General features: G+C 38.1%; 1 protein-coding gene across 2 annotated transcripts in view; it reads left to right on the forward strand.

The window, feature by feature from the left end:
* The window catches only part of Gucy1a2 (guanylate cyclase 1, soluble, alpha 2), a 373,443-nt gene that overhangs the window by 213,987 nt on the left and 135,960 nt on the right, over positions 1-23,496 (forward strand). For both annotated transcript variants that reach the window (NM_001033322.2, XM_011242361.2), the window contains one exon: positions 13,061-13,546. In NM_001033322.2, the coding sequence (NP_001028494.1) occupies positions 13,061-13,546 (486 nt within the window). The remainder of the gene's footprint in view (positions 1-13,060; positions 13,547-23,496) is intronic.

Genomic DNA, 23,496 nt, shown 5'->3' on the forward strand with positions numbered 1-23,496 from the left:
CCAAACGAGGAGTTGGTTCTTTGAGAAAATCAACAAGATAGATAAACCCTTAGCTAGACTCACTAGAGGGCACAGAGACAAAATCCTAATTAACAAAATCAGAACTGAAAAGGGAGACATAACAACAGATCCTGAAGAAATCCAAAACACCATCAGATCCTTCTACAAAAGGCTATACTCAAGAAAACTGGAAAACCTGGACGAAATGGACAAATTTCTGGACAGATACCAGGTACCAAAGTTGAATCAGGATCAAGGTGACCATCTAAACAGTCCCATATCCCCTAAAGAAATAGAAGCAGTTATAAATAGTCTCCCAGCCAAAAAAAGCCCAGGACCAGACGGGTTTAGTGCAGAGTTCTATCAGACCTTCAAAGAAGATCTAATTCCAGTTCTGCACAAACTTTTTCACAAGATAGAAGTAGAAAGTACTCTACCCAACTCATTTTATGAAGCCACTATTATTCTGATACCTAAACCACAGAAAGATCCAACAAAGATAGAGAACTTCAGACCAATTTCTCTTATGAATATCGATGCAAAAATGCTCAATAAAATTCTTACTAACCGAATCCAAGAACACGTTAAAGCAATCATCCATCCTGACCAAGTAGGTTTTATTCCAGGGATGCAGGGATGGTTTAATATACGAAAATCCATCAATGTAATCCACTATATAAACAAACTCAAAGACAAAAACCACATGATCATCTCGTTAGATGCAGAAAAAGCATTTGACAAGATCCAACACCCATTCATGATAAAAGTTCTGGAAAGATCAGGAATTCAAGGCCCATACCTAAACATGATAAAAGCAATCTACAGCAAACCAGTAGCCAACATCAAAGTAAATGGAGAGAAGCTGGAAGCAATCCCACTAAAATCAGGGACTAGACAAGGCTGCCCACTTTCTCCCTACCTTTTCAACATAGTACTTGAAGTATTAGCCAGAGCAATTCGACAACAAAAGGAGATCAAGGGGATACAAATTGAAAAGGAGGAAGTCAAAATATCACTTTTTGCAGATGATATGATAGTATATATAAGTGACCCTAAAAATTCCACCAGAGAACTCCTAAACCTGATAAACAGCTTCGGTGAAGTAGTTGGATATAAAATTATCTCAAACAAGTCAATGGCCTTTCTCTACACAAAGAATAAACAGGCTGAGAAAGAAATTAGGGAAACAACACCCTTCTCAATAGTCACAAATAATATAAAATATCTCGGCATGACTCTAACTAAGAAAGTGAAAGATCTGTATGATAAAAACTTCAAGTCTCTGATAAAAGAAATTAAAGAAGATCTCAGAAGATGGAAAGATCTCCCATGCTCATGGATTGGCAGGATCAACATTGTAAAAATGGCTATCTTGCCAAAAGCAATCTACAGATTCAATGCAATCCCTATCAAAATTCCAACTCAATTCTTCAACGAATTAGAAGGAGCAATTTGCAAATTCATCTGAAATAACAAAAAACCTAGGATAGCAAAAACTCTTCTCAAGGATAAAAGAACCTCTGGTCGAATCACCATGCCTGACCTAAAGCTTTACTACAGAGCAATTGTGGTAAAAACTGCATGGTACTGGTATAGAGACAGACAAGTAGACCAATGGAATAGAATTGAAGACCCAGAAATGAACTCACACACCTATGGTCACTTGATCTTCGACAAGGGAGCTAAAACCATCCAGTGGAAGAAAGACAGCATTTTCAACAATTGTTACTGGCACAACTGGTGGTTATCATGTAGAAGAATGCGAATCGATCCATACTTATCTCCTTGTACTAAGGTCAAATCTAAATGGATCAAAGAACTTCACATAAAACCAGAGACACTGAAACTTATAGAGGAGAAAGTGGGGAAAAGCCTTGAAGATATGGGCACAGGGGAAAAATTCCTGAACAGAACAGCAATGGCTTGTGCTGTAAGATCAAGAATTGACAAATGGGACCTAATGAAACTCCAAAGTTTCTGCAAGGCAAAAGACACCATCAATAAGACAAAGAGACCACCAACAGATTGGGAAAGGATCTTTACCTATCCTAAATCAGATAGGGGACTAATATCCAACATATATAAAGAACTCAAGAAGGTGGACTTCAGAAAATCAAATAACCCCATTAAAAAATGGGGCTCAGAACTGAACAAAGAATTCTCACCTGAGGAATACCGAATGGCAGAGAAGCACCTGAAAAAATGTTCAACATCCTTAATCATCAGGGAAATGCAAATCAAAACAACCCTGAGATTCCACCTCACACCAGTCAGAATGTCTAAGATCAAAAATTCAGGTGACAGCAGATGCTGGCGAGGATGTGGAGAAAGAGGAACACTCCTCCATTGTTGGTGGGATTGCAGGCTTGTACAACCACTCTGGAAATCAGTCTGGCGGTTCCTCAGAAAATTGGACATAGTACTACCGGAGGATCCAGCAATACCTCTCCTGGGCATATATCCAGAAGATGCCCCAACGGGTAAGAAGGACACATGCTCCACTATGTTCATAGCAACCTTATTTATAATAGCCAGAAGCTGGAAAGAACCCAGATGCCCCTCAACAGAGGAATGGATACAGAAAATGTGGTACATCTACACAATGGAGTACTACTCAGCCATTAAAAAGAATGAATTTATGAAATTCCTAGCCAAATGGATGGACCTGGAGGGCATCATCCTGAGTGAGGTAACACATTCACAAAGGAACTCACACAATATGTACTCACTGATAAGTGGATATTAGCCCCAAACCTAGGATACCCAAGATATAAGATACAATTTCCTAAACACATGAAACTCAAGAAAAATGAAGACTGAAGTGTGGACACTATGCCCCTCCTTAGAAGTGGGAACAAAACACCCTTGGAAGGAGTTACAGAGACAAAGTTTGGAGCCGAGATGAAAGGATGGACCATGTAGAGACTGCCTTATCCAGGGATCCACCCCATAATCAGCATCCAAACGCTGACACCATTGCATACACTAGCAAGATTTTATCGAAAGGACCCAGATGTAGCTGTCTCTTGTGAGACTATGCCGGGGCCTAGCAAACACAGAAGTGGATGCCCACAGTCAGCTAATGGATGGATCACAGGGCTCCCAATGGAGGAGCTAGAGAAAGTACCCAAGGAGCTAAAGGGATCTGCAACCGTATAGGTGGATCAACATTATGAACTAACCAGTACCCCGGAGCTCTTGACTCTAGCTGCATATGTATCAAAAGATGGCCTAGTCGGCCATCACTGGAAAGAGAGGCCCATTGGACACACAAACTTTATATGCCCCAGAACAGGGGAACGCCAGGGCCAAAAAGGGGGAGTGGGCGGGTAGGGGAGTGGGGGTGGGTGGGTATGGGGGACTTTTGGTATAGCATTGGAAATGTAAATGAGCTAAATACCTAATAAAAAATGGAAAGAAAAAAAAAAAAGAAAGAAAATTGTTTTCCAGCCTTTCATTCTGAGGTAGTGTCTGTCCTTTTCCCTGACATGGGTTTCCTGTCAGGGAAATGTTGAGCCCTGTTTATGCAGGCAATCTGTTAGCCTATGTCTTTTTGTTGGGGAATTGAATCCATTGATACTAAGAGATATTAAGGAAAAGTAATTGTTGCTTCCTGTTAATTTTGTTATTAGAGTTCAGATTCTGTTCTTGTGGCTATCTTCTTTTAGGTTTGTTGAACCTTTCTTGGTTTTTCTAGGGTGTAGTTTCCCTCCTTGTGTTGGTGTTTTCCCTTTATTATCCTGTGAAGGGCTTGGTTCCTGAAAATATATTGTGTGAATTTGGTTTTGTCATGAAATACTTTGGTTTCTCCATCTATAGTAATTGTGAGTTTTGCTGGGTATAGTAGCCTGCGCTGGCATTTGTGTTCTCTTAGGGTCTTCATAACCTGTATAACATCTGTCCAGGATCTTCTGGCTTTCATAGTCACTGGTGAGAAGTCTGGTGTAATTTATATGTTACTTGACCTTTTTCCCTAACTGCTTTTAATATTCTGTCTTTATTTAGTGCATTTGTTGTTCTGTTTATTATGTGTCAGGAGGAATTTCTTTTCTGGTCCAGTCTATTTGGAGTTATGTAGGTTTCTTGTATATTCACCGGCATCTCTTTCTTTAGGTTATGGAAGTTTTCTTCTATAATTTTGTTATAGATATTTACTGTCCCTTTAAGTTGAAAATCTTCATTCTCATTTATACCTATTATCCGTAGGTTTGGTCTTCTCATTGTGTTCTGGATTTCCTGGATGTTTTGTGTTAGGACCTTTTTGCATTTTGCATTTTCTTTGATTGTTGTGTCCATGTTTTCTATGGAATCTTCTGCACCTGAGATTCTCTCTACCATCTCTTTTATTCTGTTGGTGATTCTCACATCTATGGCTCTTGATTTCTTTCCTAGGATTTCTATCTCCATGTTTGTCTCCCTTTGGGTTTTCTTTATTGTTTCTACTTCAATTTTTAGATCCTAGATGATTTTTAAAATTCCTTAACATGTTTGGTTTGTTTTCCTGTAATTCTTTAAGGGGTTATTTGTGTTTCCTCTTTAAGAATTTCTGATATTTTTGCTGTGTTTTACTGCATTTCTTTAAGGGAGTTGTTAATGTCCTTCTTAAAATCCTCTTCCAGCTTCATGAGATATGATTTTAAATCTGAATCTTGCTTTTCTGGTGTGTTGGGGTATCCAAGACTCACTGTGGTGGGAGTACTGGGTTCTGATGATGCCTAGCAGTCCTGCTTTCTGTTAATAAGATTCTTATGTTTGCCTTTCTCCATCTGGTAATCTCTGGTTTTAGATGTTCTAGCTGTCTCTGCCTAGAGCTTCTTCCTCTGATGAATTTATTAGCTTAGCCTCTGTCAGCATTCCTGGGAGACCAGCTCTCTCCTGATACCTGGGAATCAGAACACTCTCTGAGGGCAAGCTCTCTTCTGGTGGGAAAGGAGTACAGTGGTCTGAGGATCAACTCCCCCTCCTGGCTGAGGATGAAGGCCCAAAGTGACCCTGTCCAAGAATCTCTGTTGCTCCTGTGGCCCATACCTCTCTTGAGGAGAAGTCTTAAAATAAAGGACAGTGGCCAAAATAGGGAGGTTAATTATTGTAGAAAATGTTATAAAATTTATATACATATATTTATAAATTATATATTTACATTATAATCAATCATATATATCATTAAATTTTATAGATCTATATAATATATGCAAATTATATATACATCATTTGTAAATATATACATATATGTATGTATGTGTGTATATATATATATATATATATATATATATATATATATATATATATAAATTGATGCCTAGGAAGTAAAAGGAAAAAAAAAGAGGAGAACAAAAGGGAAAAAATGGGCAGAGAAGTAATATCATGAAGAAAGATAGACAGTAGTAAGAACCAGGCCAAAGAGAAGAGGAGAATAAAAAATATATTCGTCCAAAAATCAAAGGGGAGAAAAGAAGAAAGTTAAGATTGGAAAGAATACGGAATATAATTGGAAGGAAATGGTGATATAGACAGAATAAGTAAGGAAGGAAGAGAGAGATAAAGGAGGAGAGATTCAATGTTTAAACCCAGCTGTTCCAGAACTTATCATTAATATTTAAGATTATGAACTCTATAAAGTTTATAAAACCTTTCAGTTTGATGTTTTTGTTAAATTTTAAGTAAATAGTTAATTTAGTACTGTTTTCTTTCATTGAAGATAGATTTTTTTCCTACAATATGTCCTGATTCTAATTTCACTTCCCTCTACTCCTAGTCCCTTCTCACCTCCTTTCCCTCCATATCTGCTCTCTTTCTGTGTCTAATCGGAAAAAAAAAACTGGATTCTCAGAGACAACAATCAAAATATAACATGATAAAATATAGTAAAATGAAGGAAAAGCTATATATTGAAGCACTCAACAGAAGCGAAAGTGTCCCAGTAGGCAGGCAGAAAACACACACACACACACACACACACACACACACACACACACACATACACACACACATATTAACCATGAGAGTACAAATTATATGAATATTTTGTTTCTGCCCTTAATATTCTTCAATCAGAAGATAACATAGACTTTAACAATACTTTTGTCACAAAATGCATATCAGGATTGTCTGCAACTACCCAGAAATTATTCATAAGATAATGTTTCGAAACATGGTCTGTTATCCTCTGAGAGCTCACCTGACATGTGGAACTGGAAATGGCTTCTCGTCATATTACTTCGTGTCTTATAGAGTATGTGTTCCTCAATATAGTATAAAAAGTTTGAAAAAATGTTATTTTATTTATTTATCTTTATGGCTCCGAGAAGCATTAGTAAATAAAAGCATTCAGTATTTGCTCTAGGCTGAGGCAGAGCACTGAATGAAACCCTGAAACCCTGAAGTTATAGAGTAAGAACTTAGAGCTCATTGCTTTAAGCCTGTAACTTCAATTCTCTGTTCAGTTTATTTTCCCAGAGATTTCAGTAGTGAGTATTTTAATCTCTAGCAAGATAAAGTAGCCTGTGGCTTTTTATAAATAATAATGGAGAATAAATGTATGTGATACTTTCTAGGTGGGAATGGATGGTGACATTGCAGTCTCAGTTGACCAGCACTTGGTCCTATTTATCTTGCCCCCCCCCCAGGTGCTTACAGCTTTCTTTCCAACCAATTGTACTATAGCATATTGGTCTAAATCAAATAAATTTACCAGAAAAGCCACTCTGCTATATTCAGCAGGATTCCAAACTAAGGTAACAGAATCCTGGTTTCAGTATTCTTTTGCCATTAAATGCCAATTTCCTCATGTGTGTTAAAAGTCACAAAAGAAAAGGGTGACATTACTTTGCTTGTCCCTACACTCTACGTTCTTTTTATTTAATCTTTTATTTATGTATTTATTTATTTACACTCCAGAGTTTATTCGCACTCCCTGCCTCCATTCACCCTCCAACTATTCCTCTTCCCCAACTCCTGTCTCCACGAAGATGTCCCCACCTCCTAACCCCCACCCCACCAGACCTCTAAACTACCTGGGTCCTCCAGTCTCTTGAGGATTAGGTGCATCTTCTCTGACTGAACCCAAACCCAGCAGTTCTCTGCTGTATACGTTTTCAGGGCCTCATATCATCCAGTGTATGCTGCCTGATATGTCGTCCAGTGTTTGAGAGATCTTGGGGGTTCAGATTAATTGAGACTGCTGGTCCTCCTACAGGGAAGCCTTCCTCCTCAGCTTCTTCCAACTTTTCCCTAATTCAACCACAGGGGTCAGCAGCTTCTGTCCATTGGCTGGGTGCAAATAGCTGCATCTGACCCTTACAGCTGCTAATTGGGTCTTTCAAGGGGCAAACATGGTAGGTCCCTTTTTATGAGTACTCCATAGACTCAGTAATAGTGTCAGGCCTTGGGGTCTCCCCTTGAGCTGGATCCTACTTTGGACCTGTTACTCTCTTTATTTCCATCCCTGAAGTTCTTTCAGACAGGAAAAATTATGGCTCAGAGTTTTGACTGTGGAATAACAATTCCCTCTCTCACTTGATGCTCTGTCTTCCTGCTGGAGCTGGACTCTATACGTTTCCTTTCCCTACTGTCCAGCATGTCATGTAAGATCTTTGAGTCCTGAGTGTCTCTCACCTCCCAGTTATCTGGTACATTCTTGAGGGTCCCCCCAACTTTCTACCTCCTGAGAGTGCCTGTTTCCATTCTTTCTTCTTGCCCTCAGGGCTTCAGTCTTTTTCCCTCACCCAATACCAGATCAGGTTCTCCTCTTCCCTCTCACTGAGTCACTTTCCCTCTGAGGTCCTTGCCTCCCCACTTGACATTGCTTTCTTCTGTTTCCCAAGTAGAGCTGAGTCATCCTCACCTGGGCACTTCAGCTTGTTGATCTTTTTGAGTTATGTGGACTGTATCTAGTGTATTCTGTACATTTTTTTGCTCTAATATCTACTTATTATTAAGTACATACCAAACAAGTTGTTTTGGGTCTGAGTTACCTCACTCAGTATGTTATTTTCTAGTTCCACCCATTTGCCTGAAAAACTCAGGATGTCCTCATTCTTAATGCCTGAATTGCATTCCATTGTGTAAATTTCATCAAGATTTTCCAGTTTTGTTGAGTATAGGCTTTTATAATAGGATCTGATGATTTTTTTCAATTTCCCCATTTCTCTGCTTTATGGCTCCCCTTTCTTTTCAGATCTTGTTAATCTGGATACTGCCTCTTTGCCCTTTAGTGAGTTTGGCTAGGGGTTTATCTATTTTGTTGATTCTATCAAAGAATCAACTTCAGATTTTGTTTATTCTTTGTATTGTTCTCTTTGATTGTATTTGGTTGATTTCAGCCCTGAGTTGCACTTTTTCCAGCTGTCTACTCCTCTTGGGTGAGTTTACATCTTTTTGTTTTAGAGCTCTCAGGTGTGCTGTTAAGTTGCTACTGTAGGATCTCTCCAGTTTCTTTACCAGCTCTCTTAGTGCTATTAATTTTCCTCCTAGCACTATGTTCATTGTGTCCCATAAGTTTGGGTATGATGTGTCAACATTTTCATTAAATTTCTGGAAGTCTTTAATTTCTTTCTTCCCTGACCAGTTTGTCATTGAGGAGAGTTGTTCAGTTTCCATGTGCCTGTGGGCTTTCTGTTGTTTTGCTGTTATTGAAGAACAGCCTTAGTCCATGGTAATCTGATAGGATGCATGGGGTTATTTCAATATTCTTGTATAGTTGAGGGATGTTTTATGACTAATTATATGGTCAGTTTTGTAGAAGGTATCATAAAGTGCTGAGAAGAAGGTGTATTCTTTGTTTTAGTGTGTTCTGTAGATATCTATTAAATCCATTTGGTTTTAAACCTCTATTAGTTTCACTGTCTCTTTTGTGCTTCTGTTTCTGTCCATTGATGAGAATGGGGTGTTGATGTCTTCCACTATTATTGTGTGGGGTTCATGTGTGTTTTGAGCTTTACTGAAGTTTCATTTGTGAATGAGGGTACCCTTGCATTTGGGGCATAAATATTCAGAACTGTGGATTTCTCTTGGTGGATTTTCCCTTTGATGAATATGGAGTGTCCTTCTTCATCATGCTTGATGAAGGTCAATTTTATTGGATATTAGGATGGATGGCAACTCTAACTTGTTTCCTGAGACCATTTGCTAGGAAGATCTTTCTCCATCCTTTTACTCTGAGGTAGTGTCTGTCTTTGCTATTTAAATGTGTTTCTTTTTTTTTTCCTTTTTTAAAATTAGGTATTTTCTTCATTTACATTTCAAATGCTATCCCAAAAGTCCCCCATGCCCCCCTCCCCTACCCACCCACTCCCACTTCTTGGCCCTGGCGTTCCCCTGTACTGGGGCATATAAAGTTTGCAAGACCAAGGGGCCTCTCTTTCCAATAATGGCCGACTAGGCCATCTTCTGCTACATATGCAGCTAGAGACACGAGCTCTGGGGGTACTGGTTTCTTGTATGCAGCAAAATGGTCGATTTTGTTTGTGTATCCAATCTGTTAGCGTGTATCTTTTTATAGGTGAGTTGAGAGATATTAAATATAGATGACTGTTGGTTCCTGATTTTTGTTTTGTTTTGTTTTGTAGTGCCTTTAGTTACTTGTGATTCTCTCCCTTTTGCTTTCTTGTGAGATGCTTAATATCTTGTATTTTCTTTGCTGTAGGTACGTTCCTTCTGTTGGAGCTTTCCTTCTAGTATCCTGTATAGTGCTGGATTGGTAGATAGATACTGTTGGGAACAAAATAAAGGGAGGGCTCTGGGGGCCCTGGGGAAAATTGGGGAGGAAAAATATGCCACGTCCAGCCAGAGTTCCTGTACTCTGGGCAGGCAGACATGGGGAGACTTCCAGGTGCTTTTCTACTCCGCCCCGGGTGAGCATGCCTGACCCACATGGCATGACGTGAGGGAACGACTACGGTGTCATGTAGGTGAATTATGACCGTTGGGGTTCAGCTCGACTGGATACCAGCCTGCAATTCCCCATAAGATACCGTTTGAATTTGGTTTTATCCAGGAAGATTTTCTCTATCTATGTGGATTAAGAGTTTTGCTGGGTATAGTAGCCTGAGCTGGCATTTGTGTTCTCTTAGAGTCTGCATGACCTCTGACCAGGCTCTTCTGGCTTTTATAGTATCTGTTGAGATGTCTGGTATAATTATGATAGGTATACCATTATATTTTACTTGGTCCTTTTCCCCTACAGCTCTTAATATTTTTTCTTTGTTCTGTGCAGTTAGTGTTTTGATTAGTATGTGAGAAACAGATTTTCTTTTATGGTCCCATTTATTTGGTGTTCTATAGGCTTTTTGTACCTTTATGGACATCTCTTTCTTTAGGTTGGGGAAGTTTCTTCTATGTTTCTATTGAAGACATTTTTAGGTCCTTTGAACTGAGAATCTTCGTTCTCCTCTATTTTGATTATTCTTAGATTTGGTCGTTTCATTGTGTCCTGAATTTCCTAGATGCTTTGGGTCAGGAGTATTTTATGTTTTGAATTTTCTTTGACAGTTGTGTCCATCTCTTCTATGATATCGTCCACACCATAGATTCTTTCTTCTATCTCTTGTAATCTGTTGGTGATACTTACATCTGTAATTTCTGACCTCTTTCCTAGTTTTTCCATTTCTAGGTTTGTCTCCATTTTTGTTTTTGTTTTTAATTTAATGTTATTTGTAATTCACTTTTTACACTCCATATTTTACTCCCTTCCCCTCCCCATCCACCATCAGACTGCTCCACATTCCACACCTCCTTTCCACCCACCCCATCTCCACATGGATGCCCTCACCCCCCATCCCACCTGACTTCTAAACTCACTGGGGCCTCCAGTCTCTTGACAGTTAGGTCCTTCAAATCTGAATGAACACAGACCTGGAATTCTTCTACTGTATGTGTGTTGGGGGCCTCAGATTAGCTGGTGTATGCCGTCTTTGGTGGTCTAGTGTTTGAGAGATGTCAGGGGTCCAAATTAATTGAAACTGCTGGTCTTCCTACAGGCTCACCATCCTTCTCAGCTTCTGTCAGCCATCTCTAATTCAAAAACAGGAGTCAGCTGCTTCTGTCCATTGGTTGGGTGCAATTAACTGCATCTAACTCTTTCAGCTGCTTGTTGGATCTTTCAGAGGGCATTCGTGATAGATTCCTTTTTGTGAGCATTCCATAGCCTCCATAGTAATAGTGTTAGGCCTGACAGTAGGGAGAGGGCAATTATAGTCCCCACCTCCAGCAGCAAGACAGGACATCAAGTGAGGGATGAGGTTGCCATCTCACAGTCACATCTCTAACACATAATTTTTTCTGTCTGAAAGAATTACAGGGATGGAAATGGTGAGGAGACTGAGAAAAAGAAGTTCCAGTGACAGGCCCAAAGTGGGATCCATTTGTGTTTTCTTTATTGTTTCTACTTCCACTTTTAGATCTTGGACTGCTTTATTCAATTTCTCCACCTTTTTCATTGATTGTGTTTTCCTATATTTCTTTAAGAGATTTATTTGTTTACTCTTTAAGGGCTTCTACCTGTTTACCTGTTTTTTTTTTTTTTTGTTTGTTTGTTTGTTTTTTTTTTTTATTTCTTTCAGTGCATTATTTACATTCTCTTAAAGGACTTACTTTATGACATGGGATTTTAGGTCAGCTTCCTGATTTCAAGGTGTCTTTCTATATTCAGGGCATGTTATGGTGGGAGAACTGGGTTAAGATGATGCCACATATATTGGCTTCCATTGTTTATGGTTTTGTGCTTGCCTCTAGCCATCTGGTTATACCTCATGTTTGATGGTCTGGGTGACTCTGTCTGGAGTCTGCCTCTTTTGTCCCTGGGTTGCTTCAGGTCTTCTGGTAGGCCTGAGGTCCTGGCTGTAGCAGACCACCTATGGGACCTTCCTATTGGTGTCTCTTCAGAGGGGCAGAGAAGCTGCTGATCTTATTCCCTGGCTACAGTAGATCTCCTGGAAGGCCTTCATACTGAGGAGCAGTCAATCTGTTGTCTTGTGGAAAGATGTTCTTTGAGGGCGGGGGATGGAGTGGGGCAGCTACAGACCGTTGTTTCTTTTTCCCTGTGTGTATCAGAACTCCTGGGAGAATTTCAGTTTGTTGGGTAAGTTGTTCTGTATGCCACAGAATCTCAAGGAGGTCTTCAGACTGTGATGTCTGTTGCTCAGTTCCTCTGTGTACAGAGGAGCTCCTAGGATGCCTTTAAGCTGTGGTGTCTTTAGGGGAGCAGAAAAGCTGGTGATCAGTTGCCCTGTGTGCAACACATCTCCTGGGATGCCTCAGGCTGTGGTCTCAGTGGCCTGACTGCTCTGAGTGCAGTGGATCTTCTGAGATGGCTCAGGATATGGTATCTTAAGGGGAGTAGACCAACTAGCAGTATGCCTCAGCAGAAAGAACCAGGAAGAAGGGGACTTTACATTCTTCACTGCCTAAAGTTCTATTCTAATTTATGTCTGTGGAGTATGTTTTACTTTATGAATACGCACTTTCTGCTAACAATGGCTTAATGACAGATTTGTGGTTTAACTTCTTTACTTTTCAGCTTACTGAAGGGCCCACTAATCTTGTCATCATGTTGACTGCTACTTTTTCCAAGTACTGTGTAGCAGGTGGATAAATTATGTACCTAACACTAAATATTCTTGATGATTTATCTTGAACTCCAAGATTTAATTTTTGAAGGTGGTGTTATTTTAATGACACTTAAGTACAGGTATTTTGACAAGTCAATTCATCCTGATTCTGTTACTATTAAGCTGAAGTGGTATGAGTTGGTTCATAAGCCAATTCAACAATACACCTGGGAATAATTCTCAATCTTGAATAAAAATGTTTTCCTGTGTCATTTTCTCAATAGTCTCATTTTATATTTTATCATTTTCTTTACAATAAGATGGAAAACAGTTATTTCTATTCTGATCCATGAAGTGTATAATGGTTTTGAATACATTGAATATTTCCTAGTGTGAAAACAACAATTCATACAGTGAAGAAACAATTTTGTTTCTCTTAGCCATCAGGCATTACATAATTTTTTTTCAGCTTGCTTGTGATGAGGACTGATAAAATTTCCATGTCCTTTTCTCAGGTGATGGAAATCAAAGGACAAATGATCCATGTCCCAGAATCAAGTGCCATTTTGTTTTTGGGATCTCCATGTGTGGACAAGTTGGATGAACTGATGGGCCGAGGACTGCATCTCTCAGACATCCCTATTCATGATGCCACCCGAGATGTAATTTTAGTTGGAGAGCAAGCCAAGGCCCAGGATGGCTTGAAGAAGAGGATGGATAAATTAAAGGCCACATTAGAAAGAACTCACCAGGCCCTGGAAGAAGAAAAAAAGAAGACAGTGGATCTGCTGTATTCCATTTTCCCTGGTGATGTAGCCCAGCAGTTGTGGCAAGGGCAGCAAGTACAGGCCAGAAAGTTTGATGATGTCACCATGCTCTTCTCTGACATTGTGGGCTTTACAGCCATATGTGCTCAGTGTACTCCCATGCAGGTGATCAGCATGCTCAATGAACTCTACACAAGATTTGATCACCAGTGTGGCCTTTTGGATATTTACAAGGTAATGGAGATGAGCTAATTATATATATGTACTTTAATAACAAATTCTCAACTCACAAGAATGCATACTACTTTGAACTTGATGATGAATTTTACATATATATATATATATATATATATATATATATATATATATATACACACACATATATATATACATTATACATGTGATACTTGCCACACTTATGGAGAGATAGATAAATCTTTATATAGAATAAACATCTTTCTAGTATCTTAGCAAAAGTTCATTATTTCATCTTAAAATATTGACTTCAGCAATTCTGATATTGCAGTTTAAGAAAAATAGTTCTGCACAACTGTTTTTTATTCAAAATTAGTAAATAATTAACCTCACAATACTAAGCAAATTTGAAAATATAATTAGTTTTTGCTTAGAGAGTGAGACTACAATATAAGGAATTTATTTTTCTGGAGAAAAGGACATAACAAATGATATTAAAATATGGTTTATATTATTTACCTTTGAGCTTCTTCACAACATCAATATAGTGAGATCCTCTACTTCTAAAAGAATATATGCAAGTATTCTCACTCTTTCCTATATGGTCAATTGTTCTCAGTCAGAACCTTAATATTTTTAGCTTTGAATGGGGGTAAATCACAACTGTGTAAGAATCAACATTTATTTATTTGTTTGTTTGTTTTTTTTTTGGCAAACTCTGTATGAACTTCTTGTAAAAGTTACAGCCATATTTCCAGAAGGTCAATCCTCTACCTACTTAGTAGATAAACAGTTTGCAAGGATTTTTACACAGATTATGTAATGTCAGAGTCCATGGATTTTTACATGAAGGTCAGCAGGGACACTTAATTTAAGCGAATGGTGAATGGCAGGGTTTTAATATAATCATAGAAAATTTGAGCAGTTGAACCTCTTCATGGTATAAGCCACATGGAAACAGATTTGGATAGAACTTATGTGCTTATTTTCCCCCTCAGATTATGATTCATGAGGTACTCATATTAAGATGTGCCTCCCTGAAAAACGGAGACTATAGAGAATAATTATATGGAACACACAGCAGATGCTAACTTAGACTCTGAGTGGGAAGGATTTTGAGTAGAGAATGGCTAAGATATATAAAATAAGAGTTTTTACAAATTGTCTTTAACCTCTCTGTAATTTATTTTTGCATAATTTGTAATAAAAGTAGTCCAGGGTCATAAAAAGTTTTCATCAAGCACTACTTCTATCTATTAATATAAATATATGTCATGTTCTGACACCTATATGCATGCTTTGATTAATCAATATAATCATGCCAATCAAAATGCTAAAAAAAAGAAAGAGAAAGAAAGAAAGAAAGAAAGAAAGGAAGAAAGAAAGAAAGAAAGAAAGATAGAAAGAAAGAAAAGAAAAAAATTGAAAAAAATGTAGCCCAGTGCCTGGTTCTAAGCTAGAGGGACACCCTAATCCTGTGGTTCTTATGCACTGACATTTCCTGAAAGAGAAGAAATCAGAATAAGCTTGCCTATACACTCTTCCTTCATACTTCATCTTGCATCTTATTGGGATCATTAGTCTCCATGAGTTTCAGTGTTCGCCTCCTCCAGCTTGCATTTTTTAATTTTAAAATTATATAATTTAGTGGAAAAGATAGATATATAAATTCACTTTGTTTAGTCTATAGTTTAAATACGATATAAGTGAGGCTTTGAAAAGAAGTATAAGAAGAAATGTGATGCCTTCTGGGGTTAACAAATCCAAAGTCTGAAAATATAATGAGCTTTCATAGACATATTGGAAAATAAAGCTGTTAAAATATGATGTGATCTTCATATTTATTTGTATGTTATTAAACTTAGGACACATTACCAGCAAGTTTTATACTCCAAAATGATTTTCTTGATGTAATCCTTAGCTTCACTGTCTACCTCTCCTCAGTGTGTGTGTTTATGTATGTATGTATGTAAACAAAAATAATACAGATAACAAATTTTCCTCAAGCAAACTTGCTTCTTAAATTTAAATAATGATGTATGAACTTATACAATTCTAGGGCTATTAGTTTTTAACATATTCAATACAAGGGATATGTGTATCTGCAATAAGTAGATTGGTCAGCTTTAGCTGTTCATTTTGCTTAAAAAGAATTATATTTTGCCAATTCAGACACAATATGCGCTGATGTTACTGACTCCAGGTCATCAGCACCCTCAAAATATACAGTCAGAGTGGAATGCACTTGTAACCTTGGTGCTGGGAGAGCAGAGACAGGTGGGCTGCTTTGCTAGCATAAATTGACCATCAAAAGCAGGAAGCTCTAGGTTCAGTGAGAAAATCATTCTCAAAATATTGTGGCAGAGAATGACAAAGGAAGATGCTTGAAGTTAACATCTGGCATTCATAAGTACTTGTGCATGCAAGTGAATCCACATATGCACACACACATGCAAACAGACATGTACACACATTACTTTTAAGGGGATGGCGAAAGGAATAGTAAAAACAAGTACATTGTGAGAAATATATTAGAAAGAATATAAATAAGCAATTCTAAGGCTGACCTTCCTATTTTCTATCACGAAACCATTCATGTTTATTTTTAAGCATATTTGCACTATGCTGTTGTATACCCTAGAATAATTACTACTATGTACTTTGAAGAGTTGGATATTTATAACATAAATCACATGCATATTTTAACTACTACTGAAAAATACTATGTCCCAAAGGCCATTATTAAACAACCCTGATGATTTACAAAATGTAAGACAGTTGTTAGCTTTAAAGTATAGGTAAACCTTGAATAGGAAGTTTGAAGAGAAAAATATGCAAGACACGTTTATATTACAAAGGAGAGAAGGTGGAACAATAATAGAAAACAATGTAGAGAGAGTTATCTCAAAGATACACTCCAAGATGACTCAGTAATACCCAGTCTTTATACATGGGCCTGGCAAGTTTACCTTTTAGTGTTTCACTATCATTACAGAGAAGCAGTGATGAATTATAATTGGAGTGGAAGAATTCAGTAAATGTAGGCCATGTTAAGGAGATTCTGCTAAAATAATTCACAGTTTTATAAAGGGTGGGGTATGGGAAGAAGCTATGTGTTTCACAGAGCACATTTTAAGCCATGAGAAAACTAAAGGCTTTGCATGGGCCTGGATGACAATATTTTTTTTTCTTTTTATTCTGTTTTTGTTGTTGTTGTTGTTTTGTTTTATTTTTGTTTTTGTATTTTGGTCTTTTGGTTCTTTTTGGTATTTTGGTTTTTCAAGACATGGCTTCTTTGTACAGCCCTGGCTGTCCTGGAACTCACTCTGTGGACCAGGTTGGCCTCTGCCACCCAAGTGCTGGGATTAAAGGCATGTGCTACCACTGCCCAGCCAGTTGACAAGATTTTTAGAGGTATGTGAATACTGGGGTGGATCCAGGAAATTTGGAGAAAACAGACATTATAGTTTTGATCCCTTTGTAATTACCTAGACAGAGTCAGCAAAAGGCAACATCAATAATGTACAATGTGAGATTTGATAATGTGTTGAAAGCAAACAATAAAAGACTGGTAATTTGAATTTATTTAAATTAATGACTGTCAATAGAGATATTAGACTAGGCAGGCTGAGAGGAACTTTGGAGAGTGGCACTACAATGGAAGCTTTTTCTATTATTATTAAACAAATAATATTTATTTTAAAATATACAACTTGATATTGAAAATTTTTAAGTCATCAAAATACTTTATAACAGTTAAATGCCCCTTAAATATACATATCTTCTGATGCTAAAAGTAATATGCTTTCAACCAGTTTTTTAAATCTATTTGGAACACTAGACGTGATAGAAGTACAAAAAATGCCCAGCACCATCTTCAGAGCCATTGCCGTGGAGGGCCCCAGAGAACTCTCCCGGAGTCCTGCCAGGACTGGGAGATCACTGGCGAGTGGAATACAACATCAGTTCCAAAAAACCCAGAGGGTCTTGTGCTAGCAGGAACAGGGACAAAGAACGCCTGCTAGACCAGCAGTTGGGGTTCGGTCTGGACCGCGCCAGCCCTGTACCATCTTCAGTGCAATCTCAACTGAGGGCTCAAAGGTCTCCAGAGGACTCTCCTCACTACAGGCACCATAGCACACCAGGGATCTTGAAATCATTGCCAGGAGACAGAGCTGAGACACAGACCACTGAACACCTTCCCTGCCAAAGGAGAGTCAGACACCAGGGAGAGGGCGAACACCAGGAATCAGGAGGGGATCTGAGCTCCAGACTTCTGTGCACCTTCATTGCAAGAGGAGAACTTGCCTGGAGAGAATGTATTGACCACAGGGACTCAGGAGAGAGTTGGTCTCCCAGGAGTGCTGACAGAGGCTAAAGAATCACAGGAGGAACAAGCTCCAGCCAGAGACAACTACAAAATCTAACAACAGAAATTACCAGATAGCAAAAGGCAAACGAATGAATCTTACTAACAGAAACCAAGAACACTGGACATCATCAGAACCCAGTACACCCACCACAGCAAGTCCCAACACATCCGAAAAGCAAGATTTGGATCTAAAATCATATCTCAGGATGGTGGTAGAGGATTTTAAGAAGGGCATTAATAACTCACTTAAAGAAATACAGGAGAACACTGCTAAACAGGTAGAAGCCATTAAAGAGGAAGCACAAAAATTCCTCAAGCAATTACAGGAAAACACTGCTAAAAAGGTAGAAGACCTTAAAGAGGTAACACAAAAATACCTTAGACAACTACAGGAAAACAGAACCAAACAGGTGATGGATTTGAACAAAAGTATCAAGATCTAAAAATGGAAGTAGAAACAATAAAGACAACCCAAAAAGAGACAACTCTGGAGATAGAAACCCTAGGAAAGAAATCAGGAACCACAGATGCAAGCATCAGCAACAGAATACAAGAGATGGAAGAGAGAATGGTGCAGAAGATTCCATAGAGAACATGGACACAACAATCAAAGAAAATGCAAAATGCAAAATGATCTTAATCCAAAACATCCAGGAAATCCAGGATACAATGAGAACATCAAACTTAAGGATTGTAGATATAGATGAGAATGAAGATTTTCAACTTAAAGGGTCAGTAAATATTTTTTTCCCATTTTTTATTAGGTATTTAGCTCATTTACATTTCCAATGCTATACCAAAAGTCCCCCATACCCATCCACCCCCACTCCCCTACCCACCCACTCCCCCTTTTTGGCCCTGGTGTTCCCCTGTACTGGGGCATATAAAGTTTGCGTGTCCAATGGGCCTCTCTTTCCAGTGATGGCCGACTAGGCCATCTTTTGATACATATGCAGCTAGAGTCAAGAGCTCCGGGGTACTGGTTAGTTCATAATGTTGTTCCACCTATAGGGTTGCAGATCCCTTTAGCTCCTTGGGTACTTTCTCTAGCTCCTCCATTGGGAGCCCTGTGATCCATCCATTAGCTGACTGTGAGCATCCACTTCTGTGTTTGCTAGGCCCCGGCATAGTCTCACAAGAGACAGCTACATCTGGGTCCTTTCGATAAAATCTTGCTAGTATATGCAATGGTGTCAGCATTTGGATGCTGATTATGGGGTGGATCCCTGGATATGGCAGTCTCTACATGGTCCATCCTTTCATCTCTAGTCCATCCTTTCATCTCAGTAAATATCTTAAAAAAAAATTTATAGAAGAAAACTTCCCTAACCTAAAGAAAGAGATGCCCATGAACATACAAGAAGCCTACAAAACTCCAAATAGATTGTACCGGAAAAGAAATTCCTCCTGACACATAATAACCAGAACAACAAATGCACTAAATGTATAAAAGCACTAAGTGAAAAAGGTCAAGTGACACATAAAGGTAGACCTATTAGAATTACACCTGACATCTCAGCAGAGACTATGAAAGCCAGAAGATCCTGGAGAGATATTATGCATACCCTAAGAGAAGACAAATGCCAGCTACTACACCCAGCAAAACTTTCAATTTCCATAGAAAGAGAAACCAAAGTATTACATGACAAAATCAAATTCACACAATATCTTTCCATGAATGCAGGCCTGCAACGGATATAAATCCCAACTCTAACAACAACAACAACAACAACAACAACAAAAAAACCCAGGAAGCAACAATTACTTTTCCTTAATATCTCTTAACATCAATGGACTCAATTCCTGTATAAAATGACATAGACTAACAGACTGGCTACATAAACAGGACCCAACTTTTTGCAGCTTACAGGAAACCCACCTTAGGGAAGAAGACAGACACTACCTCAGGGTAAAAGATTGGAAAACAATTTTCAAAGCAAATGGTACTAAGCAACAAGCTGGAGTAGCTTTTCTAATATGGAATAAAATTGACTGTCAACCCAAAGTTACAAAAAAAGACAAGGAGAGGCACTTCATATCCATCAAAGGTAAAACCTTCCAAGATGAAGTCTGAATTCTGAATATCTATACACCAACTGCAAGGGCATCCACATTCATTAAAGAAACTATAGTAAAGCTCAAAGCACATATTGCACCTCACACAATAATAGTGGGAGACTTCAACACCTGACTCTCATCAATGGACAGATGCCAGAAACAGAAACTAAACAGACACATTGAAACTAACAGAAGTTATGAATGAAATGGATTTAACAGATATCTAGAGAACATTTTATCCTAAAACAAAAGGTTATACCTTCCTCTCAGCTCCTCATGGCACCTTCTCCACAAAACAGGTCTCAAAAGATAGAAAAATATTGAAATTATCCCATGCATCCTATCAGATCACCATGGATTAAGACTAATCTTATATAACAACATAAATAATAGAAAGCAAATATCCACGTGGAAGCTTAAGAATACTCTACTCAATGATAACTTAGGAAAGGAAGAAATAAAGAAAGAAATTAAAGACTTTTTAGAATTTAATGAAAATGAAGCCACAACATACCCAAACTTATTGGACACAATGAAAGCTTTCTTAAGAGGAAAACTGATAGCTCTGAGTGCTTCCAAAAAGATAAACTAGAGAGAGCATACCATAGCAGCTTGACAGAACACCTAAAAAGCTCTAGAAGAAAAGGAAGCAAATTCACCCAGGAGGAGTAGAGTGCAGGAAATAAACTTATGGCTGAAATCAACCACGTGGCAACAAAAAAAACTATTCAAAGAATCTACCAAACCAGGAGCTGGTACTTTGAGAAAATCAACAAGATAGACAAACCATTAGGCAGACTCACTAGAGGGCACAGGGACCTTATACTAATTAACAAAATCAGAAATGAAAAGCAAGACATAACAACAGAGCTTGAGGAAATCCAAAACACCATCAGATCCTGCTACAAAAAGCTATACTCAACAAAACTGGAAAACCTGGATAATTGAACAAATTTCTAGACAGATACCAGGTACCAAAGTTAAACAGGATCAGATTAATGACCTAAACAATCCTATATCACCTAAAGAAATAGAAGCAGTCATTAATAGTCTCCCAAACAAAAAACTCCAGGACCAGAAGGGTTTAGTGCAGAATTCTATCAGACCTTCAAAGAAGACCTAATTCCAGTTCTCCTCAAATTATTCCACAAAATAGCAAACGAAGTTACTTTATACAATTCATTCTAGTAAGCCACAATTACTGTGATACCTAAACCACATAAAGACTCAACAAAGATAGAGAACTTCAGGCCAATATCCCTTATGAATATCGAAGCAAAAATACTCAATATAATTCTCACTAATTGAATCCAAGAACACATCAAAACAGTTATCCATCATGATCAAGTAGGTTTCCTTCTAGGGATTCAGGGATGGTTTAATATATGGAAACCCATCAATGTAACACACTTTATAAACAAACTCAAAGACAAAAACCACATGAGCATCTCATTAGATGCTGAGAAAGCATTTAAAAAAATCCAACACACATTTATGATAAAAGTCATGGAAAGTTCAGGAATTCAAGACCCATACCTTAAAAACAATCTACAGCAAACCAGGAGCCAACATCAAAGTAAATAGAGAGGAAAGTGGAAGCAATCCCAATAAAATTGGGGACTAGACAAGGCTGCCCACTTTCTACCTACCTATACAATATAGTACTAGAAGTTCTAGCCAGAGGATTATAGAACAAAAGGAGGTCAAGGGGATACAAACTGGAAAGGAGGAAGTCAAAATATCACTATTTGCAGATGATATGATGGTACATATAACTGATCCTAAAAATTCCAACAGAGAACTCCTAATCCTGATGAACAACTTCAGTGCAGTAGGTGGGTATAAAATTAACTCAAACAAATCAATGGCCTTTCTCTACACAAAAATGTTAACCAGGCTGAGAAACAAATTAGGAAAACAACACCCTTCACAATAGTCACAAATAATATATAATATCGTACTGTGACTCTAACTAAGGAAGTGAAAGATCTGCATAAGAACTTCAACTCTCTGAAGAAAAAAATCAAAGATTTCAGAAGATGGATAGATCTCCAATGCTCATGAATTGGCAGGATCAATATAGTAAAAATGGCTATATTGCAGAAAGCAATCTACAGACTCAATATAGTCTCCATCAAAATTCCAACTCAATTCGATGAATTAGAAAGGGCAATTTGTAAATTCATCTGGAATAACAAAAAAACCAAGGATAGCAAAAATTCTTCTCAATGATAAATGAACCTCTCTTGGAATTGCCATGCCTGACCTAAAGCTGTACTACAGAACAATTGTGATAAAAACTGCATGGTCCTGGTACAGTGACAAACAGGTAAATCAATAGAATAGACTTGAAGACCCAGAAATGAACCCACACACCTATGGTCACTTGATCTTTGTTTGACAAGGGAGATAAAACCATCCAGTGGAAAAAATAGCATTTTCAACAAACGGTTCTGACACAACTGATGGTTATCATGAAGAGGAATGCAAATTGATCCATTCTTATCTCCTTGTACTAAGGTCAAGTCTAAGTGGATCAAGGAACTCCACATAAAACCAGAGACACTGAAACTTATATAGGAGAAAGTGGGGAAAAGCCTCAAAAACATGGGCACTGGGGAAATATTCCTGAGCAGAACAGCAATGGCTTGTGCTGTAAGATGGAGAATTGACATATGGGGCCTCATAAAATTGCAAAGCTTCTGTAAGGCAAAAGACACTCTGAATAAGACAAAAAGGTCACCAACAGATTGGGAAAGGATCTTTACCAATCCTAAATCTGGTAGGGGACTAATATATATATATATCAAAAAGATAGACTCCAGAAGATCAAATTGCCATATTAAAAATGGGACACAGAGCCTATCAAACAATTCTGAACTGAGGAATACTGAATGGCTGAGAAGCAACTGAAAAAATGTTCAACATTCTTAATCATCAGGGAAATGCAAATCAAAGCAACCCTGAGATTCCACCTCACACCAATCAGAATGGCTAAGATAAAAAATTCAGGTGACAGCAGATGCTGGCTAGGATTTGGAGAAAGAGGGACACTTCTTCCATGTTGGTGGGATTGCAAACTTGTACAACCACTCTGGAAATCAGCCTGGTGGTTCCTCAGAAAATTGGACATAGTACTACTGGAAGATCATGCCATTCCTCTTCTGGGCATATACCAGAAGATATTCCAACTTATAATAAGGACATATGCTCCTCTATTTTCCTAGCAGCCTTATTTATAATAGCTAGAAGCTGGAAAGAACCCAGATGTCCCTCAACAGAGGAATGGATACAGAAAATGTGGTACACATCGGAATACTACTTAGCAATTAAAAACAATGGATTCATGAAATTCTTAGGTAAATGGATGGATCTGGAGGATATCATCCTGATTGAGGTAGCCCAACCACAAAAGTACTCACATGAGGTGTATTCACTGATAAGTGTATGTTAGCCCAAAAACTTAGAGGATCCAAGACACAATTTACAAAACACATGAAACTCAAGAAGAAGGAAGATCAAAGTGTAGATACTTCATTCCTTCTTAGAACGGGAAACA

This window comes from Mus musculus, chromosome 9, assembly GCF_000001635.26.
Source record: "Mus musculus strain C57BL/6J chromosome 9, GRCm38.p6 C57BL/6J".
Classification (NCBI taxonomy): domain Eukaryota; kingdom Metazoa; phylum Chordata; class Mammalia; order Rodentia; family Muridae; genus Mus; species Mus musculus.